This window comes from Oryzias latipes, chromosome 3 (genome assembly GCF_002234675.1).
Source record: "Oryzias latipes chromosome 3, ASM223467v1".
Classification (NCBI taxonomy): domain Eukaryota; kingdom Metazoa; phylum Chordata; class Actinopteri; order Beloniformes; family Adrianichthyidae; genus Oryzias; species Oryzias latipes.
Window position 1 is genome coordinate 27,441,650 of NC_019861.2, and position 23,703 is coordinate 27,465,352.

General features: G+C 38.4%; 1 protein-coding gene across 5 annotated transcripts in view; it reads left to right on the forward strand.

Annotated features, from left to right (window-relative positions):
* The window catches only part of unc13c (unc-13 homolog C), a 130,839-nt gene that overhangs the window by 74,771 nt on the left and 32,365 nt on the right, over nucleotides 1-23,703 (forward strand). For all 5 annotated transcript variants that reach the window (XM_011493025.3, XM_020700036.2, XM_020700039.2 and 2 more), the window contains 4 exons: nucleotides 1,809-1,898; nucleotides 3,011-3,139; nucleotides 12,109-12,242; nucleotides 14,060-14,145. In XM_011493025.3, coding sequence (XP_011491327.2) covers nucleotides 1,809-1,898; nucleotides 3,011-3,139; nucleotides 12,109-12,242; nucleotides 14,060-14,145 — 439 coding nt within the window. The remainder of the gene's footprint in view (nucleotides 1-1,808; nucleotides 1,899-3,010; nucleotides 3,140-12,108; nucleotides 12,243-14,059; nucleotides 14,146-23,703) is intronic.

Sequence of the window (23,703 nt, forward strand, 5' to 3'; positions counted from 1 at the left end):
TCAAGGACTACCAGACCCTCCGATGATTACCCACATTTTTTAAACCTCAGAATGAAAGGAGTTTCAGTTCACCATATATGATTTTTTGTTTAATTTGTTGAATGCCTGCCTGAAATATATATTTCCTTCTTTAAGCTTATGGAAATGTTATTCAGTTACATATAGAAGATGAGAAATTAGAAGAGGAAGTATATATTATATATGTTTAATGAAAAAGTGATGCATTTCCTTTCAGTTTCTGTCTTTGGTTTTGCATTTAAGTTCCTCCACATGCAGGCATACTTGAAATACTAATCTAAATATAATAAGAAGAGAACATTATTTCTTCTTTGCTTCAAAGGTTTTCTACTTGAATTCATTTTTTACATGTAACAGAAGAAGTTAAAATGTTCAGCTGCAGAGCAGTCTGAACGTTAGTGACTTGCTGCTGCCTCTAAACGAATCCAAGAAATTATAAATGACTTAGAGGCTCACACATCTGGCCCCAAATGCTATGATTGACTATTATTTCCTCCATTTGGACTTATAATGACTATGATGATGTATTATGCCATTTAGACTTTACCCTCTTTTTTTTCTTTGGAAATTGTGTTTCAGTGTTTCCAGCTCATTCTTTCCTCCTAAAACTGTTGCTGATTGAGATTTTTAATGTCAAACATTTGTTTTAATCATCAGCAAATTAAACGTTAAATGAGAAGAAAATGACAAATCTTTATGAACAGGTTTGAGGTAACGAGCAGGCAGCAATACTTAAGGATGTGGGGAAGCACATGCTAACTGTCGTGAATGAAGGATTCATACATGAGAGGCTGTTGTGGGATAAATTCCTCCCTCGGCTGATGGAGAAATAGTCGTGAGTGAAATTCAATTGTGGGCAGATGAGGAGAGTGGAGGCAGCCTGGAGTTGCATTTCAATTCTCTGTCTTTTCCCGTTACTGTGAAAAGACCGGATGAGGGGAGACGCTCTGGCCTCTTTAGTGGCTTCAGAATGTTAAGTCCTGCACGGTTCTTCAGCTGTGATGAAACTCTGAAATGATGCAAACGGATGTTTTTGTTTAAAGCAAAAAAAGTTCATTCTAAATTTCCTCCTTTGTACATCCACTGCCAAACATGGTTTGTTTCCATTTCACCTTAAGCTTGACTTCTTCTATTAATCATGAGCAAAAAGGCAGTAATGTGTAATTTCTCAGCAGACTGCCCACTGCCTCTGAGATTTTAGAAGGCCAAGAACGCTGGATTTCTTTGTTTTTGCACCAGGCTCGTCATTTTCCTGTTTCACATCTTTTGTTTCATCTTTTTTATGAACCTAGTAACAGCATCCACGCAGCTCGCTTCCCAAAGATGGCAGGCTCACATCTCTGCATTGTTGTGTTATTAAGATTGGGGGAGGCTTCTTATCAGATTTGGCTCAGTCCCTAAATCCTCCAACTGCATTTATTTAGAGGATCAAGGAGAGAACGAAAACAAGCAAAATTTTATTAGAGTGAGGCAGGAGGAGCACATGGAGTAGTGATGCTTTTCCTCAGAACTGTCAGGGGTTTATATGCTCTCCGTCACGCCGCTTTGCTTCGCCTGATGACTTCATGGCCCTGAAATAGAGGTTTTCATCAGCTCAGACCTCCCTTGTTCACTAAACGATTAGACGGAGCATCATTTTGGTATGATTGCCGGCTCAGTAATCAGTTTTCATGTTTCGGTTTGAGTGATGTGCCGTGGAATAAAGAGATGTGAGATGTTTCAAGGCTACAAATGAAGAGATGTCCTCTCTCCTCATCTTGCTCTCTTCTTCTCTCTCTCTCTTGCTGCAGGATAACTTCCCTGCAGGAAACCCAGAAAGACTCCAAGATCTCAAGTCCACTGTTGATCTGCTGACAAGCATCACCTTCTTCAGGATGAAGGTACAGTGATGTACCGACCGAACCCCCCTGAACAAAACCATGTGAAACTTTGTTCCAGAGAAACATGGCAGATGAGCGTTTGCATGTTAGCAGTATCGTACTCTCTTGAGAGTGACTCATACTCTGTCAGTGCTGGTCACTGTCAATAAAGCTTTGTGCATTTAAAGACTAAACCAGAGCGTTTCAAAAAGCCCTTTTCTGGCGTAAACTGGTAATTTCTTGTTACACATTTGTGTAAATCAAGCGTAGATGTTTTCTCATGTTGGTCCATGTTCTGTGATACATCCTGATGTTGAAAAAACTGCCACTGCTGTCTCCTCTCCTTTCCTCCCCTCACAGCATTTACAGTACGCTGACTCGTTTCTGGCTATAAAAAAGCTTTGTATGGGGTGTGTGTATGTGTGTGCGTGAGCAGTGAGCCATAACTAAGACGGCAGCTTTGAGCTAAGGATTGAAAAACTGTCACTTTAAGTCACCAAAGCCTTCACTCTGTGCCGCACTCATGCCGAGCTCTACTTTGTGTACATTATGCGCTGCCGTTCAAACGCTGCTGCTTCAGCGTTCATGTATGATGACCTGCACATGCACCTACACGTCAGACTGGGTTACACTTCAGTTAAGATCAATTTATAATACATGTAAGCGGACTGCCCTCTTTACTACAATAATTTGACATCTTTTTGTAAATATTTTAAACTTTAAAACTGATGTTGTTGCATAATCATTGCTGGATGCTGCATGTTTATATGTTTCAGAGTTTCCCTTTCCTCTTGCTGGTGCTGTATCTATTTTTGGAGCACGGTTTTGTAGTTTAGCAGCTCATTAAAAAGAAGTCCTGGTTTCTGTATGTAGTCTGCTGCATCCAACCACACAGCAGCTATTAACCCCCTTCTCGAATATTTCTAATGGGCAAAAGTTCCAAGAGGGCAAACCTGAACAATAAAAAGTCGATGTAAAACGATGAATTGATCCCATTCAATCTAGGATGGAATTTCTTTCCCCTTTGCACTATCTCGATGATTTTTATCCTTGATAAACCTTCGAGAGGAGAAGAACAAAGTGTGACCCTGTAGGCACGCTGACACATTTAATAACGCAATTTTCATTTTCAGGTTCAAGAGCTGCAGAGCCCACCGAGAGCCAGCATGGTGGTGAAGGACTGCGTCAAAGCGTGTCTGGACTCTACATACAGATACATTTTTGACAACTGTCATGAACTGTACAACCAGCTCCTCGATCAGGTAACTGACTCCAACATTTTGTAGAATGTGAGTTGCTTACAGAGTTCTACAAGTTTATGCAGTCATTTCACTTCCCAGATCTGTGGATGCATCCAAGCAGGGCACTCGTTCTATTTCATCAATCAATCATACATTCAAGTACAAAGTTATTTAAAAAGAATACGTGCTTGCCAAGGTTCCATTAACCCTTGTGCTATCTTAGATGACCCCACCCTTGCATTGACGTGTTCTCCCTACCATGACAAAGGTGGATAAAGGTGGAAAGCTTTCATGTAATCCATGAACACCAGTGATCACATATCATTGAAGAAAAAAGGTTCAGCGCACCGTTTAGTGGGTCTAGATGACCCAACTCCTAATGTTAAAGTCCCTAGGATAGCACAAGGGTTACAATAGGAAATGAAAAACTTAAAACAATGGATAACCGAAGAATTTCTCTAAGTGTTCCAAGGCTAAAGTTGCCCAGTCTCTAATTTAGGCCCTATGATGTTCAAACTTTGTATGTACCCAAAATGAAGCTGCTCGCATAACACAAAGAAAAAGAAATATCAGGGACGAATGTCGAAGACCAAAAAAAAAATTCAAATGATCAACTAAAAAACAAAACTATTTTAAAGGATGGTCAATAAAAGGAGGTTAAAACTAAAGTGATGTGTTTTTCAGAAAAATTAAACTGGTTTACAGGTGTCTTTTAACAATTTAATTAAATGAAATCATGCATAAATTAAGGAAGAATGACTATGATGTAAGTTTGCATTTGCAAATGAGGATCAAATACTTGCCTCACCTCACCTTATAAATACTGCAGAGTATGAACTAAGAAACAAGCTGCAAGTGTGAAAAAGGTAAAGGAAAATTGGACAAATTTGAGAGAATTCAGCTCAATGCTACACTGTGTCTCCTCATATATTAATTTTTAGTTTGTTGTTTCATCATGTTGGCTCTTTTTGTGTCTTACTTTGCTTGAAAAACTATAAATAAAACCAACTGCTGGCTCCTTCAAATGAAGATTCTTTCCAAAAACAATAAAAAGGACTGTATAACTTTAGTGAAAATATGAAAAATGATTTCAAATTACATTTATTTTGACTTTTATTACTGTGTAAATAGTTTACATTATTTTTTTCATACTTTATTAAAAGACACATCTTCAGATTTTCCATAAAGTAATTGAAAGCAATATAAGAACAAGATTGAAAATGTGTTTATTGGGATCAGAAGTAAGTTTGCAGACTTAAACCATCATATTTATTCTATAAGCACTTTACAGACCTTTTCATTTGATGCTGGCAGTCATCCGTCAGAAACGTCTCTCTGGTCTTTTCCGTGAGTGACGTGCTGTCAGTGGTGTCACACTCTGTCACTGATGTTTTCATCAGATCCTGCATTTTAAATTAATGTTCGTTCTTGCTGAGGTCAGTGCGACCTTTCAGCGCAGTAAATTATCCCTTTGCATTAACAGGGACATCACCCAAGTCATTTTAGATGCTTAATTAAAGCATCAATTAACTTTTTTTGTCAAAGCATCCAAAAAGCCTTATTGGGATGGACATTTTCGATGAAAAATAAAAACACTTCATAAGAAATAACTGAATAAAAACTTAATTAAGTGTCTTTCAAAACTCTTTTCTGTCATCCCGTTTAGCCCTTGTAAGTCATCCTTGTGCTGCATTCAAGTGCCTTTTACCGTATGCTGTCTGCATGAGGGGGCATAGCAGGGAGCCCCCAAACTGGTTCAATGACAGTTTGATGCACGAGAGCCCTGCAACACCTCCAGCCTGACATGGAGCTGACAGCGCGTCTTCTCTTTCAGCAGCAGTGTACACTTTATTTATTCCCCACAATGCAGGGAAAACATAAAGCATCTCTGGCATGGCTGGAAATCAATAGCCTATATATAATATACTTTATGACAGACATTTACCTGACAACAAAATGTGCAAAGTGTATGTTGGAAACGTGTGAAAGACTTCAACCTTGTAAGAAGGAGAGGCTATTTCAGTTGACATTTACGTAAATCATCAGTTGCTTTCAGGCCTTTTCAGATATTTGTTCAAAGTTACGGAGACAAAAAACATTGAGGCTTTCAAAATACAAATTCACACTCCCTACAGCTCGCTACTTACTTATAAAAGGTTATTAAAACTACTGCGATGACAGAAGGAACTGTTTTATTATTTAGAACTCAGTTAGAGGCCATTTACATATTTTAAAAGCATTGTTAAGTTTCTCCAAGTGCATAAAGATTTTTATGTGCTGGACTTTTCTTTCCTTTGGCCTCATCGGAGTAAATAATCATTCAACAGGAATCTTCAAGCGATAATATTCCGGTTTGCTTCCCGAAGAGAATGCCTTCCACACGGAACAGATAATTTCTTTTTGGGTCGTAATGGGGTGCAATCTCCTCAAAAGTTGAATAAAAGGCTTGCTTTGTTTAAACAGCCGGAGGGGTTGTAAGCAATTACCAAACCCGTGCGATAGACACTTGTGCTAATTACATCCTCGTTCACCACAGTTTCACAGCAGACAGCCTCTTCATCAGTGTTTCCTGCACGGATGCTGAGGAAGAAGACGTCAACCTCCAAACAAACCTCACTGTGACTCTACGTCTTAATCCTACACACAGCAGGTCGCTTGTGCCGCAGCACACAGAATACATCTCAGACCCCAATTCTCCAGCCTTTAACTGAGATTGAGTGTGGTGACACAGGAGCTGACACAGTGGCCAGGGAGGCAACGCGGCCACAAAGAGGCATATTGCATAACAGCAAAGCTCTCTGCCTGGGCGTAATGTGTGTGTGGGGGGGTGCACGGCAAGGGGAATTTAGCTTAACTGTTTCTTAAATCCTGGCAGCGAAGGGAGGACTGTGAAAAGCAAGATAAAGGCAAACATGAAAGATGGAAGGAGAGAGCAGAAAAAAAGAGAGCAAAAACAACAAGCCAAAATTTTCTTTGGTTTATCTACTTTAAAGGCTTTAAAAAACAGAAGTGGAAGCCCTGACATGTATATAAATGCAGGAGTGTTTTGAGGGAAAAATGAAACCAAAACCCAAAGGAGTTTCTCTTTTCCCTGCAAAATAACATGTCCTTTGTTTTTCAAATATGCGTTTAATTTAATTTTCACTAAAAACATTAAGGTAGGCAAAAAAAAAAAAATGATGTGAACTCTTCTGAAATGTTTGACATATTTGCAGAAATATGACTTTAAGCAATGTGCATTTTGATGTAAAGCTGAAGAAATTATGGATTAGCCAGAAGGCCACTCTGGTGATGTAAATGTGCGTTAGATGAAAAACAGGAAAATACTGTATTCCAACAACATGGAATCTCATATTACCTCAACTGTAAAGCTGGGATGTGGAAGTATTATGATCCAGGGCAATTAGCAACTATGCAATAATAGATTAAAGTTTATATAATTTGTGGAATTTAAATTTAATGACAAAATTCAGAATAAAAAAAAAGAAAGAACCCAGTTTATTCAAAAAAGTGAGAATATCTTTAAATATATAACAAAAAATGTTTTGCGTAAATTTAAAAACTATAATAGTTTCATAATACATTTATTGTACCTCGGATTTTTATTTTATATTGCATGCATAAATTGTTTACTTTGTGCAACCAAAAAAAAAACAACATTTTCCGTCATTCATCATATCCACCAAAGATAAAATCTTTTACTCACTTTTGTTGTGTGCACAAGATAAGAATAATATTTACTGTACTTTTAAACTGCTCATTTTGTGAGTTCCTTGGTTCAGGAGTTCTTGTAAGCGTATGATATTTATCTTGTAATAATAAGATAAAAACTGAATTTTTCTCTTGTGTTCACAAAAACAATCACTTTTTATTCGTTTCATAAAGCAACAGCAGATATCTGGTGCCAAAGGAAAATCTGATGTAAAGAAAAAGAAGAAATTACATTCCTGGAACTTTGGATGTTCAGTAAAATATTCATTTAATTTCAGATTAACTGTATAAAGACATTTAATTAATGTGTTTGATTCAGACTGCTGTTCTGAATGTGCATTCATGGTCTGAGTAAGGGAGACACAAAGTATCAGCCTGCATAAACGCCACATAGGCACAAATGGTTCACAAACTTTTAAGCACCCTTACACTGTCTGCAGACCCAGCCTGTATTGACTGTGATTTAAAATGCATTGAAGCCATTTCAGTTCCGCCTACAGCTCACACCTCAGACTCCTGGGAATTTGATTATATTCCCTGGAAACATCCTTCAATCATAGTCAGTAATATGTGGCACATTGTGAAAATTGATGAGAAGTTCCAATGTTAATGCTGATGACTCCCATGCTGGAACTGAATGTGCTACAATAAACAGAAAGCCCTGGCTACCATCTTGAGTGTTTGTGTGCAACCGTAAAGATTGCTGCCCCCTCCACCCCAACCAGATAATAAATTTAGACAGAACCGTTGCACAGTGCTGCATATCTGCAACAAGTGAAAAGGAAGCCCACGGGTGTGTTGTTGGCTAATAAACACAACAGGCTACTCAATCACCTTTGACAATGTATCTGTGCTGCATTGAGCTGAATACCAATGAGTGAAGAAACTCTTACCTTTTAGTGGGATGCAGGCTGTATTTAATTAGTTAAGGATGATGCAACCTTCAGTGTCCTTCATGTGTGCATGTGGTTATGCACACGCACTAAGAAACATGCACACTAGCTTTGCATACTCACCTCCTGCAGAGACATTCTCTTTATTATTCATGACTTCACTTTAACTGAAAATGCTTCTTTGTGCATGTAAGGGCAAATGTGAGAATCCCTTGATTTTTCCACAGAGGGTGGAGTTACGTTACTATTTTATTTCTACAAGCCATAAGTCCCTTTAGGCCAACTTATACAGTTTTGACCAAAACCCTATACCTTTTAAAGTCCCACTCCGATCATATTAATCTATTGTAAAAGTGTTCCAGTGGTCTTTTAATTATGATTATTATGTTTTTAGGCATAATCATTTTCTAGGACATAATTCAGATGAATTATGATGAAGGTCATCAGAAATTTGCCTCCGAGTTGTGGGCTTTTGGCGAGGAGTAAGCCTGTGCTCATTTCCTATCATGCCTTTGTTTACACACTGTCCCACAAACTTACAGCCCCTCACAACATTACAGGTACAACAAAAATGGCGAGCTCGCTGCTTGCTAGATGCCAGTTTGGACAAGGTAGACAAAGACGTACATGGATCTATTTGTCTGCAAGCGGATCCATCAGAATGGAGTGGAGGAGGGAGCTTGTGGCCCGCCAATCATAGCACCTAGGTCACAACTACAACCTTTTTCTAACGACATTTTTTCATCTGCTCCTGATTCACCAAGATTTGAATATTTAAAAATGCAATTTTATTCTTAATATTCTTTATTTATGTTCTTAATTATAAGAAAAATGCGATAAGAGCATGTTAAAAACACACGCCAAAAACACATTTTTTTGGAGTGGAACTTGAAGTATATATAAAGCAGGTAATGTCAATCTTAAATCATCATTCTTCAATTTTTGTAAATCTGAATGAGAGGTTTGATGTACATATGAAAATAGGTTATCATGCTCACAGGATATTCCACTACACTGAAGAGAGAAAAACAGAGGATAATGAAAAAATTTAAAAGTTGCCAATTTAGGATTTATGAGACTTCAATCATTAGAGCCGGTGCAATGAAATGCATAGTAATCTCTTTTCAGGTCTACGAACAACATGACAGACTTAACCTTTGTAACCCCAGACCCCAAATGATTAGTGAGTGGAGAGCCTTGTGTTGACATAATCTGCTATCGCAAAATCAGCTGTAAACCCCATCTGTGTTTCTTGTTCTTGAGAGATTAACTTCAGAAGCACTTTTCCAAAGCCAAGTCATCAGGACATACTGCAGCAGAGCACGCCCTCTGCCTCTGGATCTTTAACAATTTGGTTCGGGTTGATCATAGCAGGGATTTACCACGTGCTACAGATTATAAAGAGGATGACCATACAAGGTTCATGGCCTGGTTTTCTTTTTTTACTTAAACATAAATACTTGACCTAAAGATGAGATCAGGAGAGATCATCAATATACAGAGTCTTCATTCTGCATAAATGATGGTTTTTCTTCATAAATTATTGCGGCTTACTGCAAATAAACAACATGAATTCATTATAAAGCAACAATAAAAAAAACAATGAGCAAGACCCATTAAGAAAAAAACAACAACCTTTGTTTAAAATAGCAGCCAGATAAAGTAAAATATATAATTGATAAAAATGTATACAACTAGATAAACTGTGTAGCAAAGCCTAATAACTTGGTTTGTCGGCTTTGTGTGTGAGTGAGAGCTTTTAGATTCAACACCTTTTCCAATGATTTTCCCTGAAAAAAATGAAGCGCACTTTTAAAACACAAACCGTTTCTCCCTTTCGGGGTCACGGGGCTGCCGGAGCCTATCCCGGCCACTTGTTGGCGAAGGCAGGGGACGCCCTGAACAGATCGCCAGTCTGTCGCAGGGTAGAATGTCCACAATCAAACACCCATTCACTCACACACTCAATTAACCTATGAAGCATGTTTTTGGACAGTGGGAGGAAGCCGGAGACCCCGGAGAGAACCCACGCATGCACGGGGAGAACATGCAAACTCCACACAGAAAGGTTTCCCATTGATGTAGTTTTTCACGTCCCCCAGCCAGGACTTGAACCGGAGGCCTTCTTGCTGTGAGGCAAAAGCGCTAACCACTGTGCCACCGTATTTTCATTTCCATATAACAACATGAAAGAACCTACACAAGCTACAAAACAAGTCATTGTACTGAATGGGAAACTGAAAAATGAAAGGGAACAAAGGGACCAAAAAAACCCATATTTTTCTGCCCATTTTATGTACCTAGAAGAAAGCAATAAAAAAGTACTAAAATGAAAAAAGTATATTTAAACATGTACATATATCTGCAATATAGCATATATATGTGCTTGTTGTTTACATTGAAGCATTCAGTTCAGAATAACACAGACACTGCCAGGTTTGTCTCATTTCTAAAATTGGGTAGCTAGAATGAAGCAACAAAGTTTACTGATTGGATTTTTGTTGTAATCTCTATTTCTAACCATTTTTTAAGGTGATTTGTGATTGGTTTCTTTACTTGATTGTTTTAGATTTTTCCATATCTTGATTTCTTGAAGAGAAACACTTAGAAAATCTAACATTTAAACTAGAAATACTTTCTCGTTTTTTAAATTATTTTGTATATCGTGTGGAAGACAATTTGGAGGTTTATGGATTAATTTCAAAATTTCAATACAGTACTTTGGTACACAATCAAGGACTTATACAACAACTCTAAGTGTTACAGCAGTGTTTTTTTTTCACTCACTCTGTAAATATTAATACCATCTATTTCAAATGAAATACATGGACTTGTATGTCTGTTACAAAATTGCATAAAACATGTTTTTTGCGTTTCAGGGATCATTTATTTACATCAAACCGTTATTTCATTCTCTAGTCTGTATTTTTTCCATCAGGCTGCCAGTACATGTGGTTTGTGTTACATGCAAAATATCCACCATATTTGGTTTTATAAGCACAAAACTACGGTGACCGACAGGGCTCACACTACATACAAAAGAAAAAACGCAACGGCATTACCCGAAGCACAACGAAATTACCCGCAACACTACGACATAACCACAGCAATAGCATTAACATCAGCACAACGGAAATGGGGACTTTTTTTTTTCCTACCGGCGGAAAAAAAAATTCTGTTTCAAACTCTTGAAAACACCAAAGTTTTCCGTTTATCTGAGCCAAGCTAGAAGATGAAATATGCGGAGCCTTTTGTGAAACTTTATTTCCAGATAGGTTTAAAAAACAGAGATTCTGAACCTTTTGGCGACTCAAAAGCAGATTATTATCAGTGGAGCCGTCTTTCCAGGTTTCAGTGTCGGTAAAGCAGAGTTTCATATGTAAAATAAGGAGCTCAGAGACACGTTTGGGTATAGAGAACCGCTGCAGCCTTTATTTTCCTTTTCATTCACATAACCTGAAGGTCATTTGTCACCTTACGTCATGAACCCGTCATCCGAACACCAATGCGGAAGTAAACAGTGTTACATACGCCCCCTCCTCCAGATGAAACGTTCCGTTTCAACATAAAACAATAAAGACGAATGAAAATGGTCTGTAATATTAACATTAGAACATTGACAATCCCAAAAAGTGCTGCTCCTCAGACGAAGGTATCACACAGACGTAGAGATCTTGTCTTTAATGGAGGAAGAAAGGATTGAAGTGGACAGCTGCAGGGATACCGATGGCTTCATCAGGCTGCAGAGATCCTGCAAACCACCCATCAATAAATAAAACATTAATAAATCGTAAATCAAACAAATGAGCTTCCAAACATTTGGAACGTTATCAATAATCATTCAGCTCACCTGTTCAACTAAGTTTAGTCAGTCTGCTCTGCTGCTGCAAGGCGTTCACTTGCTGCTGCACTGTATGCTCACCTCTACTTTAATCTCGTAAAATTACGAGTTTTTTTCCCGTACACTTGCTTACGGAAGAGGATTAGGGCCATGGAGCAAGAAAAAAAAGGGCATAGAAAAATCTGGCTTTTTTCTCAGAATTCTAAAACTCTGTTGCACCGAATAGTTTGAAACTTAATTTTTTTTTTCCGCTATTAGGAAAAAAAAGTCCTCTTTTTCGTTGTGCTGAGGTTAATACTATTCCTGCGGTTATGTCTTGTTGCGGGTAATCTGGTGCTTCAGATAATGCCGTTGCGTTTTTCTTAAGTGTGAGCCCTGTCGGCCACCATACAAAACAGATCAGGTGACACCCTAAAATCCATATGTTTTTCAAAAAATGAAAACTTTTAAAACATGCCTAAAGTTATCTTTTTTTTTTTTTTGGAGATGCGCCAACAAAAGCTACATTTTCGTTGACTCCATCGCCTGAATTTCTGTCCCCACAGAGCCGAAAGCAAGACCTTCCCAGAGAGGAGCAAGGCCCATCCATCAAAAACTTGGACTTCTGGCCAAAACTCATCACTCTCATGGTGTCAGTAATCGATGAGGACCGCACAGCCTACACTCCAGTCGTTAACCAGTATGTAATCCTTCACTTAACTAAATCTTTTCTTTTTTTTTTAATTAAACACATCTGCATAAATAGGTGTTGAAACAGCATTCCACAGAGGCCAGAGTTGTCTTTGTGATAAGAAAAAAAAGAAACCTCTTTGTTGAGTTTCACTTTATTGAGCTTCTGACAAATTGAAAATTGCATCGTCTGATTAAGGAAAGTTAAGTAAGCACCTTTGTTGACTGAAAGTTGAATGAGGTTGTGTAAAGAGGCCGTGAAGCAGCCAGAGGAGTGACAAATGCTAAGCATGCTGAGCCAGATTGTGGTCTGATAAAAAGGCAACGCGGGACTGCTGAATTATAGACAGATAAGATGAGGGCTGCATGTTGAAATGATGTGGCAGGGGAAAAGGACTCAGCTTAGTAATGATTAGTTTTAGAGACAAAAATCAGGACCTGAAAGTAAATAGAGTACCATTAAAGACACAAGACGAATGGTGTTTTTCCTTTTCTGTCTCCCCATAATACTTTCCCTGTTTTCCTTCTCACCGTTTTCCTGTTGATTTACGATGCTTACTAAAACTCAGATTATGCCTGCAGCTGTCTCTCCAACACCGACTAATGATGGATTTGCAATATTAATGCGCAACGTCTCTACCTTCTCCTGGTCAAGTTTGAGATTGACGACAATCCTCGTGTTCTGACAATAAACCCATGACTGGACTCATTGCCTTTAAATAGCAGGTGCACAGCCTGAGGGAATGAGCTGTCAATCTGCTGCTCTCTGGGGAGAAAATAAACATGGGATTCAAGCCTCAGGAAATTCCTGACAATAAACTAAACCAATTCAATGTTAGCAAAAATAAAACTAGTCACGGCCTTTTTTTAAATTACAAAATCCAAAAATGGCCTACGTTGCCTTTTTTGTGCCCATTTTCACGGGATAACGATATCTACCATCTGGTCATCATGAGAAAACAAATTTCATTTTTTACTCTGTTACATAATCTGGTTGAGATCTTTTATTTTGTACTGTAGGCTGTAATTAATGCCAGGCAACATGGCCAACAACTCTCAACAACAAACGTTACCACAAACTCTCCACAATAGTTTTTTTTTTTCTTTTAGGTTGTTTCTTGAATTTCTATGTGGGACTTGGTCTGTTGTCATGGGAAAAGACCTGTTTTTTCATGATTATGAAATAGTAGATGTCTTTATCATGAGAAAACTGCCAAAACAGATAAAAACAGGGTAGGGAGGTTTAGCTTTCCATAGTTAGTTATTTCAAAATTATACGAAAGCTCTAAAACAGTTTACTCCAAGATGTTTGTATTTTTTGCAAATATGGTTTATGAATGACAAAGACATGCACAACTTTCCAAAGTAAGGTTGATTGCACAATAAATAGAAATGGTCAAACAAATTCCAATGAAAGACAAAGAACTTTCTGTTTAAATGATGCAGGTCTTTTATAAATGTCCTCCTATCACCATGGAAGATATGGATAATTAAACCACTGACAAGTCGTGTCCGAGCCCTGACTGAAAATCTATCAGCGTTCAAAACAACAGTTTGCTCACTAAATGAGTTGCCTCCCTCTCATGTTTGTGCTCCACTTTGTCATTTCCTCCCACATTTTTCTCCTCCTCAAGCTCGCATCTTACTTCAGTTCAGATTACGGAGTAGTGAGGGAGATTGATTATAAGATTCCTCTGGCCTTATCTCATTCCACATCTTTTAAGTCATTTGGTTGAGTTCCAGGCTGGGCTCAGCCATCACGCCGTCCACTCATGTGTATCATTATGCGGAAATGAGTCTGACTGGAATCCATTTCAACCCCACCAGGTTTCCACAGGAGGTGAATGTGGGCAAGATCAGCGCTGAGATCATGTGGAACCTCTTTGCCCAGGATATGAAGTATGCAATGGAAGGTGAGTGATCCTGCTGGGAAGGATTGAGCAAGATAAATGATCTAAGCTGACTGAATGTTGATTAGAAATTCTGGATAAGTTTCCTTTCTTTTATCTCAAACTTCAGAGCAACAAGTTCAAAGTAGTAGTGTGTGATTCTGCAGAGTATGCGTACTCTGCTACTTGGCTCTGTCTGCCTGTGGTCAGCTCTACTGCTTGTCTAGATTTCCTGCCTTCGCTCCATCAGCGCCTGCAAAGGAGAAGGACTTTCTTTTAATCAGGATAATAGCTTCATCAAAGGCATGGTAGTAAGCAGATGAGATGCTCTGATTTTCCTGGCTTCGTATTTTATTGCCTCAGTGGTCCAAGGGTTCTCAAAAGCAATTTGAAAAACAGAAAAATAAATCTGCAATGAAGAGTCTGCTGAGGGAACAGTTTGCAGTTTGCAGTAGTTTGCAGTTCAGCATGTGATTTGGAAACAATGCAGAGACGTTCAACAGCTTCTAACAGAAAGCCATGACAACAGGGGAGCAGTGCTGCTTAGAAAATGAGTTATGCTTGTTGATCCACAGCATTTTCATGGAACGTTACTTGTCTCCTTTTATTTGATTTTCTTCAATCATCCTAGAAATGGTGATTTGTTGAGGATAACCAGCCTCAAACTGAATGTAAAATATCAAAACCCCTTTGTTTGTTTTCCTTTATCTTGTTGTCCCTCAACTGAAAGATGATTATTGATGGCATTTATTTGTTCAACGTGAGTGACTATTTTTTCCAAAAAAGCAACAGAGACTTAAATCCTTAATCCTAGATTGACTTTCCTGGCAAGGAGACAGATGTTTTTGTTTGTGTCATGGGGCTTGACTTCAGTCCAGCGTTCTCCCAGCCTGCATTGGCGGCCCCCTGCAGGCTGTTTGTGAGATTGGCAGCTTGTGGATCATTCTCTGCAGGATATATGAAGCGGAGGTGGAATGCAAAACAGAGTTAATGGGACTTAGCTTGGTAAATGGATGTTAAAGTTGCTCCGTGTCGATGTGTTTGTGTTTGTTTGTACTCAAGGACCCGGCAGGACATCAGCCTTGGGCGTGAGCTTCTTCTCTGGAGTTTCACGGATCAAGTGCTAGAAAATAGCAGTTTTTATTTTTAGCCTTTCACAGACATACTGTGCTCTCTAACATGTTACACATTCATCACATATGTATCAACTCTGCAGTACAATATGGCTCTTTGGATCTTGTGCTGTCCTACCAGCCACACATTCACTGTGTTTTTCACGCTGTTGCTAAAACACCACTGTGATGGTTTACCTAAATGACACTTTCATTTAAATTCAGTTTGTGTTGTTTTTATTACGCACTAGGTCACAATCAAGGTTGTCTCAAGGAGCAACACAACAGGCAAGAGACATCCAACTGAACTGGATTCATTACCACTCACTGTTATAATCCATTAGATCATAACCATAAAGAAAAAGGTTTCCTGTTTTATTTGCACAAATGCAACATTGCAATTAAATGATTATATCGGATGTGTGTTTCATTAAATATTGACACAATTTAAATAATAATAATAATGGATTGGATTTATCTGCACTTTTCAAGACGCTCAAAGCGCTTCCATTGTGTCCATTACTCATTCACCCCTCATTCATACTTGGTGATGGTAGAGGCGTGGCTGCCAGTTCGCAGCTACGGTCCCTCTGACCATCACCGGGATCATTCACGCACACTCATGCTGGTAGGCAGTAGAGTGCCTACCAGTGACAACAGGTCTTGCCCAAAGGCCCTCACTGGGTGATGTTAATTGCTCGCCATTGATATGGTAACTGCCCCCAGTACCATTGTTGATTCCTCTCTGGGAATCAAACCATGGATTCCTACATGGTATTGTTTCACCTTACCAACCGAGCTACCCAGCCGCACAAAAAAATAAATAAAATAGAATAAAAATTACAGTCTGTGTAGAGAACCTTTTATAGCCTTACTTGACAGCCGTGGTGCAGACAGCAAGTTCTAGACTGCCAAAAATGCTTCCTCTTTGAGGGTCATCATTTTATTCCTTTGTAGATACTACAGCCGCTTATGACTAATATTGGAGACAAATACTGAAGAAAATAAACAATTTTCCTGCAAGTCATGTTAATTTAGTTTGCAAAAATAAAAAACTGGACTGGTGAAAAAGTGAAATGCCATTTGCATTTACATTTGTGCCACAGTCTCTGACGTGTTTCATTTCTTTTAACTTTTATACTATCAGGAACTAAAAGATAAAGGTAAAATGAGCTTCATGTTGGGTTTAAGACTCTTCATTTGTTAACCATCCGTGAATTTCTTATGCAAACATTTCTTTAATATTTAAGATTCCAAGTTTAAGATTGCACAATTCTTCTGTGATGATTGTAAAACATTTAATCCAAGTTCATTCAAGCAGCAAAATGCACAAAATAGTTGAAATATTACAATGTCTACCTTTTTGTAATGATGATACTGATCCAATAAGATTTTGCCTAAGAAGAGGAACATTTGTTTTCTCATATTTAACTTTGGTAAAAGGGAAAAATCCACAACATTTCTATAGAGTCTGTCCATTTTTTATTGCATTTGAACTTGGGAAACAATCACGTAAGATGCCTCAAGTTGTCAAATTTCTAGTCTAGCAAGGTTCTTCCTGCTCCAGGGTAGCTGATGTGCATTTCATGTTATTTCAGCTTTAAAACTCCTACTTGCCAAGCTGTAGGTGGAGATAAAAATGTGAACTTTATTGGAGGACGTGAATTTCCTGGCTTTGACTTAGACATGGGGGTAAAGAGGAAACACCAATGAAAGCTAACCTGGCCCAATCTTCAGTGCTCTCTCTCTCTGATTTCCTTAAATACATACATGAGGCAAATGGGTTATGAAGAAGACCGTAGCAGCAGTTGTTGCTGTTTGTGCATATGTATGCCGGGGCAGCAGCAGTGCATGTGACCACCTAGGGTGTCACTGACTGCTGTCAATGTAAGTTTAAGTAATGTGTGTACGCATGCTTATGTGATTCGCCCAAGGGGTGTCTGTGTTACAAAAGGAAATAAGAATCATGAATGCACTCGGTCACATTCACTCTCCCTTGCTCTGCGGGCTTGAACCCTCTTCGCCTGCTTTGTCTCCTCTTGCGTGTCTGCAGGAGGACATGGCTGCCTCGCTCCTCTGAGGTGCTCTTTGAGCTGCTGCTCCTTTCTTACCGGTTTTACTGGCTGTCAGATTTTGAGGTTTGGTTAGTGGGGGCAGTCAGCTCTGCATAACCCCTCAGTTGTTTAAGTCTTCGAGACACCTGCTTCAGTCATTTGAAAATGAAAGTATACCCTCATAATATTTTTGTTGTTGTTTAAAAGTAGAATTAGATCAACTTTATATCTTTTTTCATTGTACATAAGTGGAAAAACATGCTGGACAACAATAATTCTGTTAAGTAAGTTATTTCGAAACACATACCAGAGAATCTACACAGAATTCTTTGTCAAATGCAATACATCTTTTCAATAAAAATAAATGTTAAAGTTCTAGAACAAAAGTGTTTTCTGTGTGGAAGGATTAATAGCAAAACATGTCTACAAAAAGAGCATCCCTATGTTTGCAAGCTTTCAATTCAACTAACCAACAGATTGTGAAAATGGAAAGATCAGATCAGCCTCCACAGTGGAGCTTGTTAATGAACTGGTGGTGACTTGGGCTTGTGCATTTTGCCATCAGCAATGAACACGTGCAGGCTGACATATTTACAAAAACACAAAACACAATGAGTATTCATTGAGAAAACTAGAACATAAAAGTACAACTGAAAAAGCTAAAAAAACAAAACATTAAACCATATATAGCCATTGCTGCATTTGTAATACACATGAGGGTCATGGACCGTTTTTTGTGATTTTGAATGTAGGTAGAGCGGTGAGGCAATGTAGGATATACTAAGCCAGTTCTGGGTGCTTCTTGTCTTTCCCATTCAGACAAATGGAAGTAACTCAAAGTGACCTGTTTACATAAGAGGCCACACAAAACTGGGAGAGTGGCTGACAGAGACACCCTGAAGGAGGTGGTCCAGAATGCCCTAGTTTGTCACTCTGTGTTCCTCCATATGTGTCTGTGCGTGCAGGCACGTTTGTCTGCACTATACAATTCAAGTTCTAGAAGCAAGCCATGAGAAATGTGTTTGTGCATGTCTGAATATTTGTGTGAACGCATGCGCTTACGCATTACTTAATCGTGTCTTTGATGAAGCCTCTGCTCCAAGGCCTTTGGTGCCAGTGCTGGTGCTGGCATGGATGATGCAAAATTTAGCATTTTTGTTGGGATCTCAGAGTGTGCAAGAAGCAAAGAAACTTGTAACTGAGAAAGGAAGGCAGAAAAGGCAGAGGTTGGAGTCAAAGAGAGAAATGAATGAGGAACAGTGAGGCATTTATAAACTGATGGACTCCATTTATAATTGACCCATCGATAGCCATAAAAAAACATGTGCTCAAAAAGAACTGTATAAAGTACAACTAAAAACTATCAACCATTGTCAAATGAAGCTAATGTGTTTCTTAGAAGCAGCAAATAACCTTTACAATTACATTTGAGTCAAAGTAAGTGTCCGCCATCGGTGGATATGGAGCTAGCTCATCAAATCTCAATCCGAGATAAACTGAGGGGGTGATAGTGTTCATTAAGATCAGCTAAAATATCTCTGTGGACGTAAAATCGCTGCTTCAACAAGTGGATCATTAGTCAGACTAGAAGCTTTTAAATGTGTCAAATTAACTCACAGTTTACTAGAATATTAATGATAGATGTTATTAAATGTAATCTGCTTAATCTCAAACACTCGTCTAGAACTGGCATTACTTTCCTAACTGAAAGGAAAATGACTCAGTGATGATAATTGATTAATTGGACCTTAAAAAAACAATGCAGAGTTATCAGATTTATTGATGATATATTGATTGCCAGAGTAACCCTTGTGCTATCCTAGGCACTTTAACATTGGGAGTTGGGTCATCTAGACCCACTAGACAGTGCGCTGAACCTTTTTTCTTCAATGATTTGTGATCTTCACTGGTGTCCATGGATTACATGAACTCTTTCCACCTTTATCCACCGTTGTCATGGTAGGGAGAACACGTCAATGGTCATCGTGACCCCATAGGATAGCACAAGGGTTAAAAGAGCAGCAGTTATAAATTGGAAAATTAATTAACATTGTGAGCAGATTAGTGTGTTCGTGAGTAAATAGGTGATTTTTTTTTTAAATTAGCAAAATAATGTCTCAAAAGTTTTAACAGAAAAATGTTTTGACTAAAGAACATTAATAAAACTGAATGGCTAAATCCAAACACATTTGGATTTAGGATAAATAATTCTGGTTGTCAGAATCATGTGTGGTGAGAGTCTCCCCACTAAAGTGGATTACAGTTCGGCTTGGATTGAACTGTGATGTCGGGCTCCACAGACCTAAAGTGCATCTGCTTTTTCTGCTAAGGTAGTTGATATTGAAGAAGCAGGATCTGTGTAGATCTCACGCAAAGAGCAGGAGCTTTGGCTCAGGGATGTGGGAGGAAGGTCGAAGTCCCCTGTGGTCCTCACGACCAGGGGAAGCTGAAGTGAGTTGGTCAGCAGGGGTTATGCAGCCAAACGCAAGATTGTCGCTGGAGAAGTGTGATGCATTTAAAGACATCCTGCATTCAGTCCAAAAGGTTGTGCATTTTATTAGGTACAGAAATCAAAATAAGGAACATGATGAGCTTCAAAATTAGTTCAAATATAGATTCACAATGGGAATAAAGGATGTCTTGACCTAAAACTTTACTTACCTTAGGAGAAGAAAAACTAAAATCAAATCAAAACTACTTAAATAGAATACTTAATATAACAATAAGTGACTGACTAGGAAGAAAACAAAAAAAACAAACTTTGATTAATAATATGAAAAGCATAAAAAAGAAAAAAAAATACAAGAACTGATGAGCAGTCAGTGTGTGGCTTTTAAAATAAGAGATGGCCTTGTCTTTCAGCCCATCAGTGGTGAACACTTGTACTAAAGACTGATTTTAGTTTCCCTCTAAAAAATATTAAACCACTTTGAAAGAAAAGAAGAAATTTGTTTTTGTTATTTCCTCTGTTATTCTGAGCCTTCAGCCTTATGAGCCTTCAGTAATGTGATGTGAACTGTGTTTCATGTATCTGTGTTTCTAAGAAATGCCAACCAATCAGTTACTTCTGTGAAGAAACATGTTCTGTAATCCTTGAAGTGTAAATTGAAGAAAGTTTGAGCATCAAAAATCGGATAATTTATGAATAACCTGGTGAAAAAGAGGTTAAAACTCAAAGTAAAATTGTGTATTTCATGCAGTATTTCAATACGTTTTCAAATTGTTCCCATTGACTGTGTAGAAGAACTGAACTAAGTGATCCTTCCTCCCTTGCATTCTAAATTTTAAGTACCCACTGGCTCAAGAATAACCTTTTTTGCTTTCAACATGTTCTTGATAAACCTATTTTTTCATGATGTTTTTAGTCTTTATTGCTAATTATCTAAGTCATGAACTACCACTCAAATGCCCCAGTAAAAGCCTGTGTGCCTGCTGGCCCCCACCTTAAACTTTCAAAATGTTTGAATGAGAGATTCTCCTGAGCCTGAAAGTGGACTTTCAACAAGCTCACTTTCGATTGGCAAGACGGGTTGCCATAGAAACATTGACTTAGACCCACTTGGATCAATCACTGCTTTTTAACCCTTGTGCTATCCTAGGCACTTTAACATTGGGAGTTGGGTCATCTAGACCCAGTAGACAGTGCTCTGAACCTTTTTTACAATGATTTGTGATCTTCACTGGTGTCCATGGATTACATGAAATCTTTCCACCTTTATCCACCTTTGTCATGGTAGGGAGAACACGTCAATGGTTGGGTGGGGTCATCTAAGATAGCACGAGGGTTAATCATGTACCAACATTGTGATCATTTCGTTGTAGCCAGAAGTAAGCCATTTTCTAAGGGTGATAACACTCACCAGTTTTCATATACAGTCAATGGTTGTTCCATAAAATTATTCTATCAATTCTATTCAGCCCAATAAACACTTAACCTACAGTTTTAATTAAAGGTTAAATGTTGTGTAAAACCATCATCATCAAGCACTAAAGTGCTTCTGAGATCACAAAAGCACATAGCCTGGATTTCTCTCAAAGTCTGTGAAAGAACAAAACTCAGCATCATATCAGTTGTAATCACATTTTTCCACATTTATTCATAAAAAAGAAAACAAAAAAATGACTTGAAAGAACACAATCAATTCAAAACCAAACATCTTCTAGAGAAGAAAATGTATTTGTCATCCAGCGGTTGGAGCCATTTAATCAGAACTTCATTGCATTTCAACGAGTCAGTCTGCAGAGAGGGAATCCTTTCATTATTTATCGAGTTTTTCTTTGAACACCTTCAAAGTAAATTCCCTTTTCTATGAATCCTCATTGCTGTCATTGAGTGTTTTGCTTTTCAGAGAATATAAAAAGTTAAGAACTTTGTAGGAGATAAAATGTATCTTAGGTCTTTTACCATCCTGTGCAGGATGCTGGATATATCCAGATGAAATCACATAGGAGCTTTAATGGCTAAAGAGTAGGCAACACACTCCCTATTTTGAATATTTTCTTTGTTAATGTACTTTAGAGATATACAATAAACGTCATTTTTCCTAGATAGTGTGAAATTAAACATTGCAAAAGGTGTGGAAGCTGGCACGCTCTAAAACCATTGTTTCATATGACAGGGCATATATAATTCACTGGCAGTGCATGTCGTTAAAGAAGCAGTGCTTCAGCAGTCTATTAACTCAAATTCAGACTGTTAAAAGAGCACTCCACAGCATGCTTTGAATGCATTTTAATATAACACAGCTGTAGGACACACTCTTCTATAGATTTGTAGTTTCTACAAAGAGGGGCTCTGCAAGTATGCTGCTTTAAGCCTTGTGTGATTTTTTTTTAACTAGAGAGAAAGCCATGAAAGAAGATAATTGTTAGGAGTGACAGAGAATATAAAATTTACAGGAGGAATTTATGAAGCATTTATTAGATAACAATGTCTGACATATCTGCACTGCCTGCAGGGCTCAAACAAGGCCTCATAAACAATATGGTTTACCTTGTGGTAGAAATACATCACACAGCAAAAAACAAAATCTACATCTATAAAATGGTTTCACAAACAAGCCTATAGGGCCAGTCATCTTTACCTAGATCCACCCCGCCATTCATATTTTTCCGTAATTTCTTTCAGACATCATGTGGATATTTACCAAGTGAAGCAGTGGCTATGACTATCTTTTGTCTCACTACAAGAAAAGATTGTATTGATGGTAAAACTTTTTGAGTGATCTCTGTCCCAAATAAGATCTTAACGTTACTTAAGTTGAACATCTGAATAAACATAGGAGGAAGAATTGCTGAGAGGGACACTGACTAATTCTAATTCAGGTATCGGATGTTTGTTTGTTAACCGTTTGGTTATGCTCTCTCGTGGGATGTCAACAAAAGAATCGGCCATGGAAACCATGTGATGGTACAATGAACCGTATTTATTTAATACTGTATAAACTGCCATTCAAAAGTTTCGGGAGAGGTCTGTGTTCATTAAAAAAATTCCTAATGTGTGGAGTGTGGGTAAAGTTATGTACACACTGGGCATTTGACACGCTAAACACTAAACGTGTGTTCTTGAACGTGTTCTTAGAATTTTGTGTTCACACTGGACTGTCACTACCCTATGTACCTACAGTTGGAAGAGGCTTGGTACAAAACGTTGAAGCAGTGCCAATCTAGCGAATCTTGCTTCAGGCTTTTTATTTCACAGCTCTATTCTGATAAATGACGGACTTGGTTTCATATGACTCCAGCTGGGCACAAATCGCAACTATAATATCTTCTCCATGATCAATTTTTGAATTATTGGCACTTCTGGGAATTGAAAAGGACCCTACCCATACGTCTCTACCAAATCCAAGTCAATTGGTCAAAGTTCATCTTGGTGTAACTTTTCATTAACCACATTAATGCAAAAATAACACTTTTATAAGCAAAAACTGTAAAGCTGACGTGGAGAATAGTGGTACTTTTTTCCTTTGGTTGTGGTCTGATTTTAAATATTTGTTTTCCTGGAGTCAAATTAGCAGCAGCGGGTGCCTCTGCAGGCTCCTGTGCTCTAGTAGAGCTGTGTCAGTGGGCCTCTGTGATTCAGCTTAGAAGAAACAAGAGACAGAACTGGGTCAGAAACCAAGATGAATGGATTATGTCACTAAGAACACAATACTGGCCTTGGCTGCCATTCCAGTCCTCCAATGTCCTCGATCATGAATAAATCCCTCTAACCTTCGACCGCTCAAGGAATATCCACAGAATTCTTGCTGTAGCAGGCAAAAGGTGTGGCCAGCAGCAAAAGTTTATCGTATTCTTCACAGTATTTAGGTTAGTGAGGCAGACAGCAGGTCTCTGGTGAATTTTGTCCATCCCTGTGGGATGCTTACACAATATGATGTTCTCAACGGGGATCTTGAGCCGACTCCTCCCTC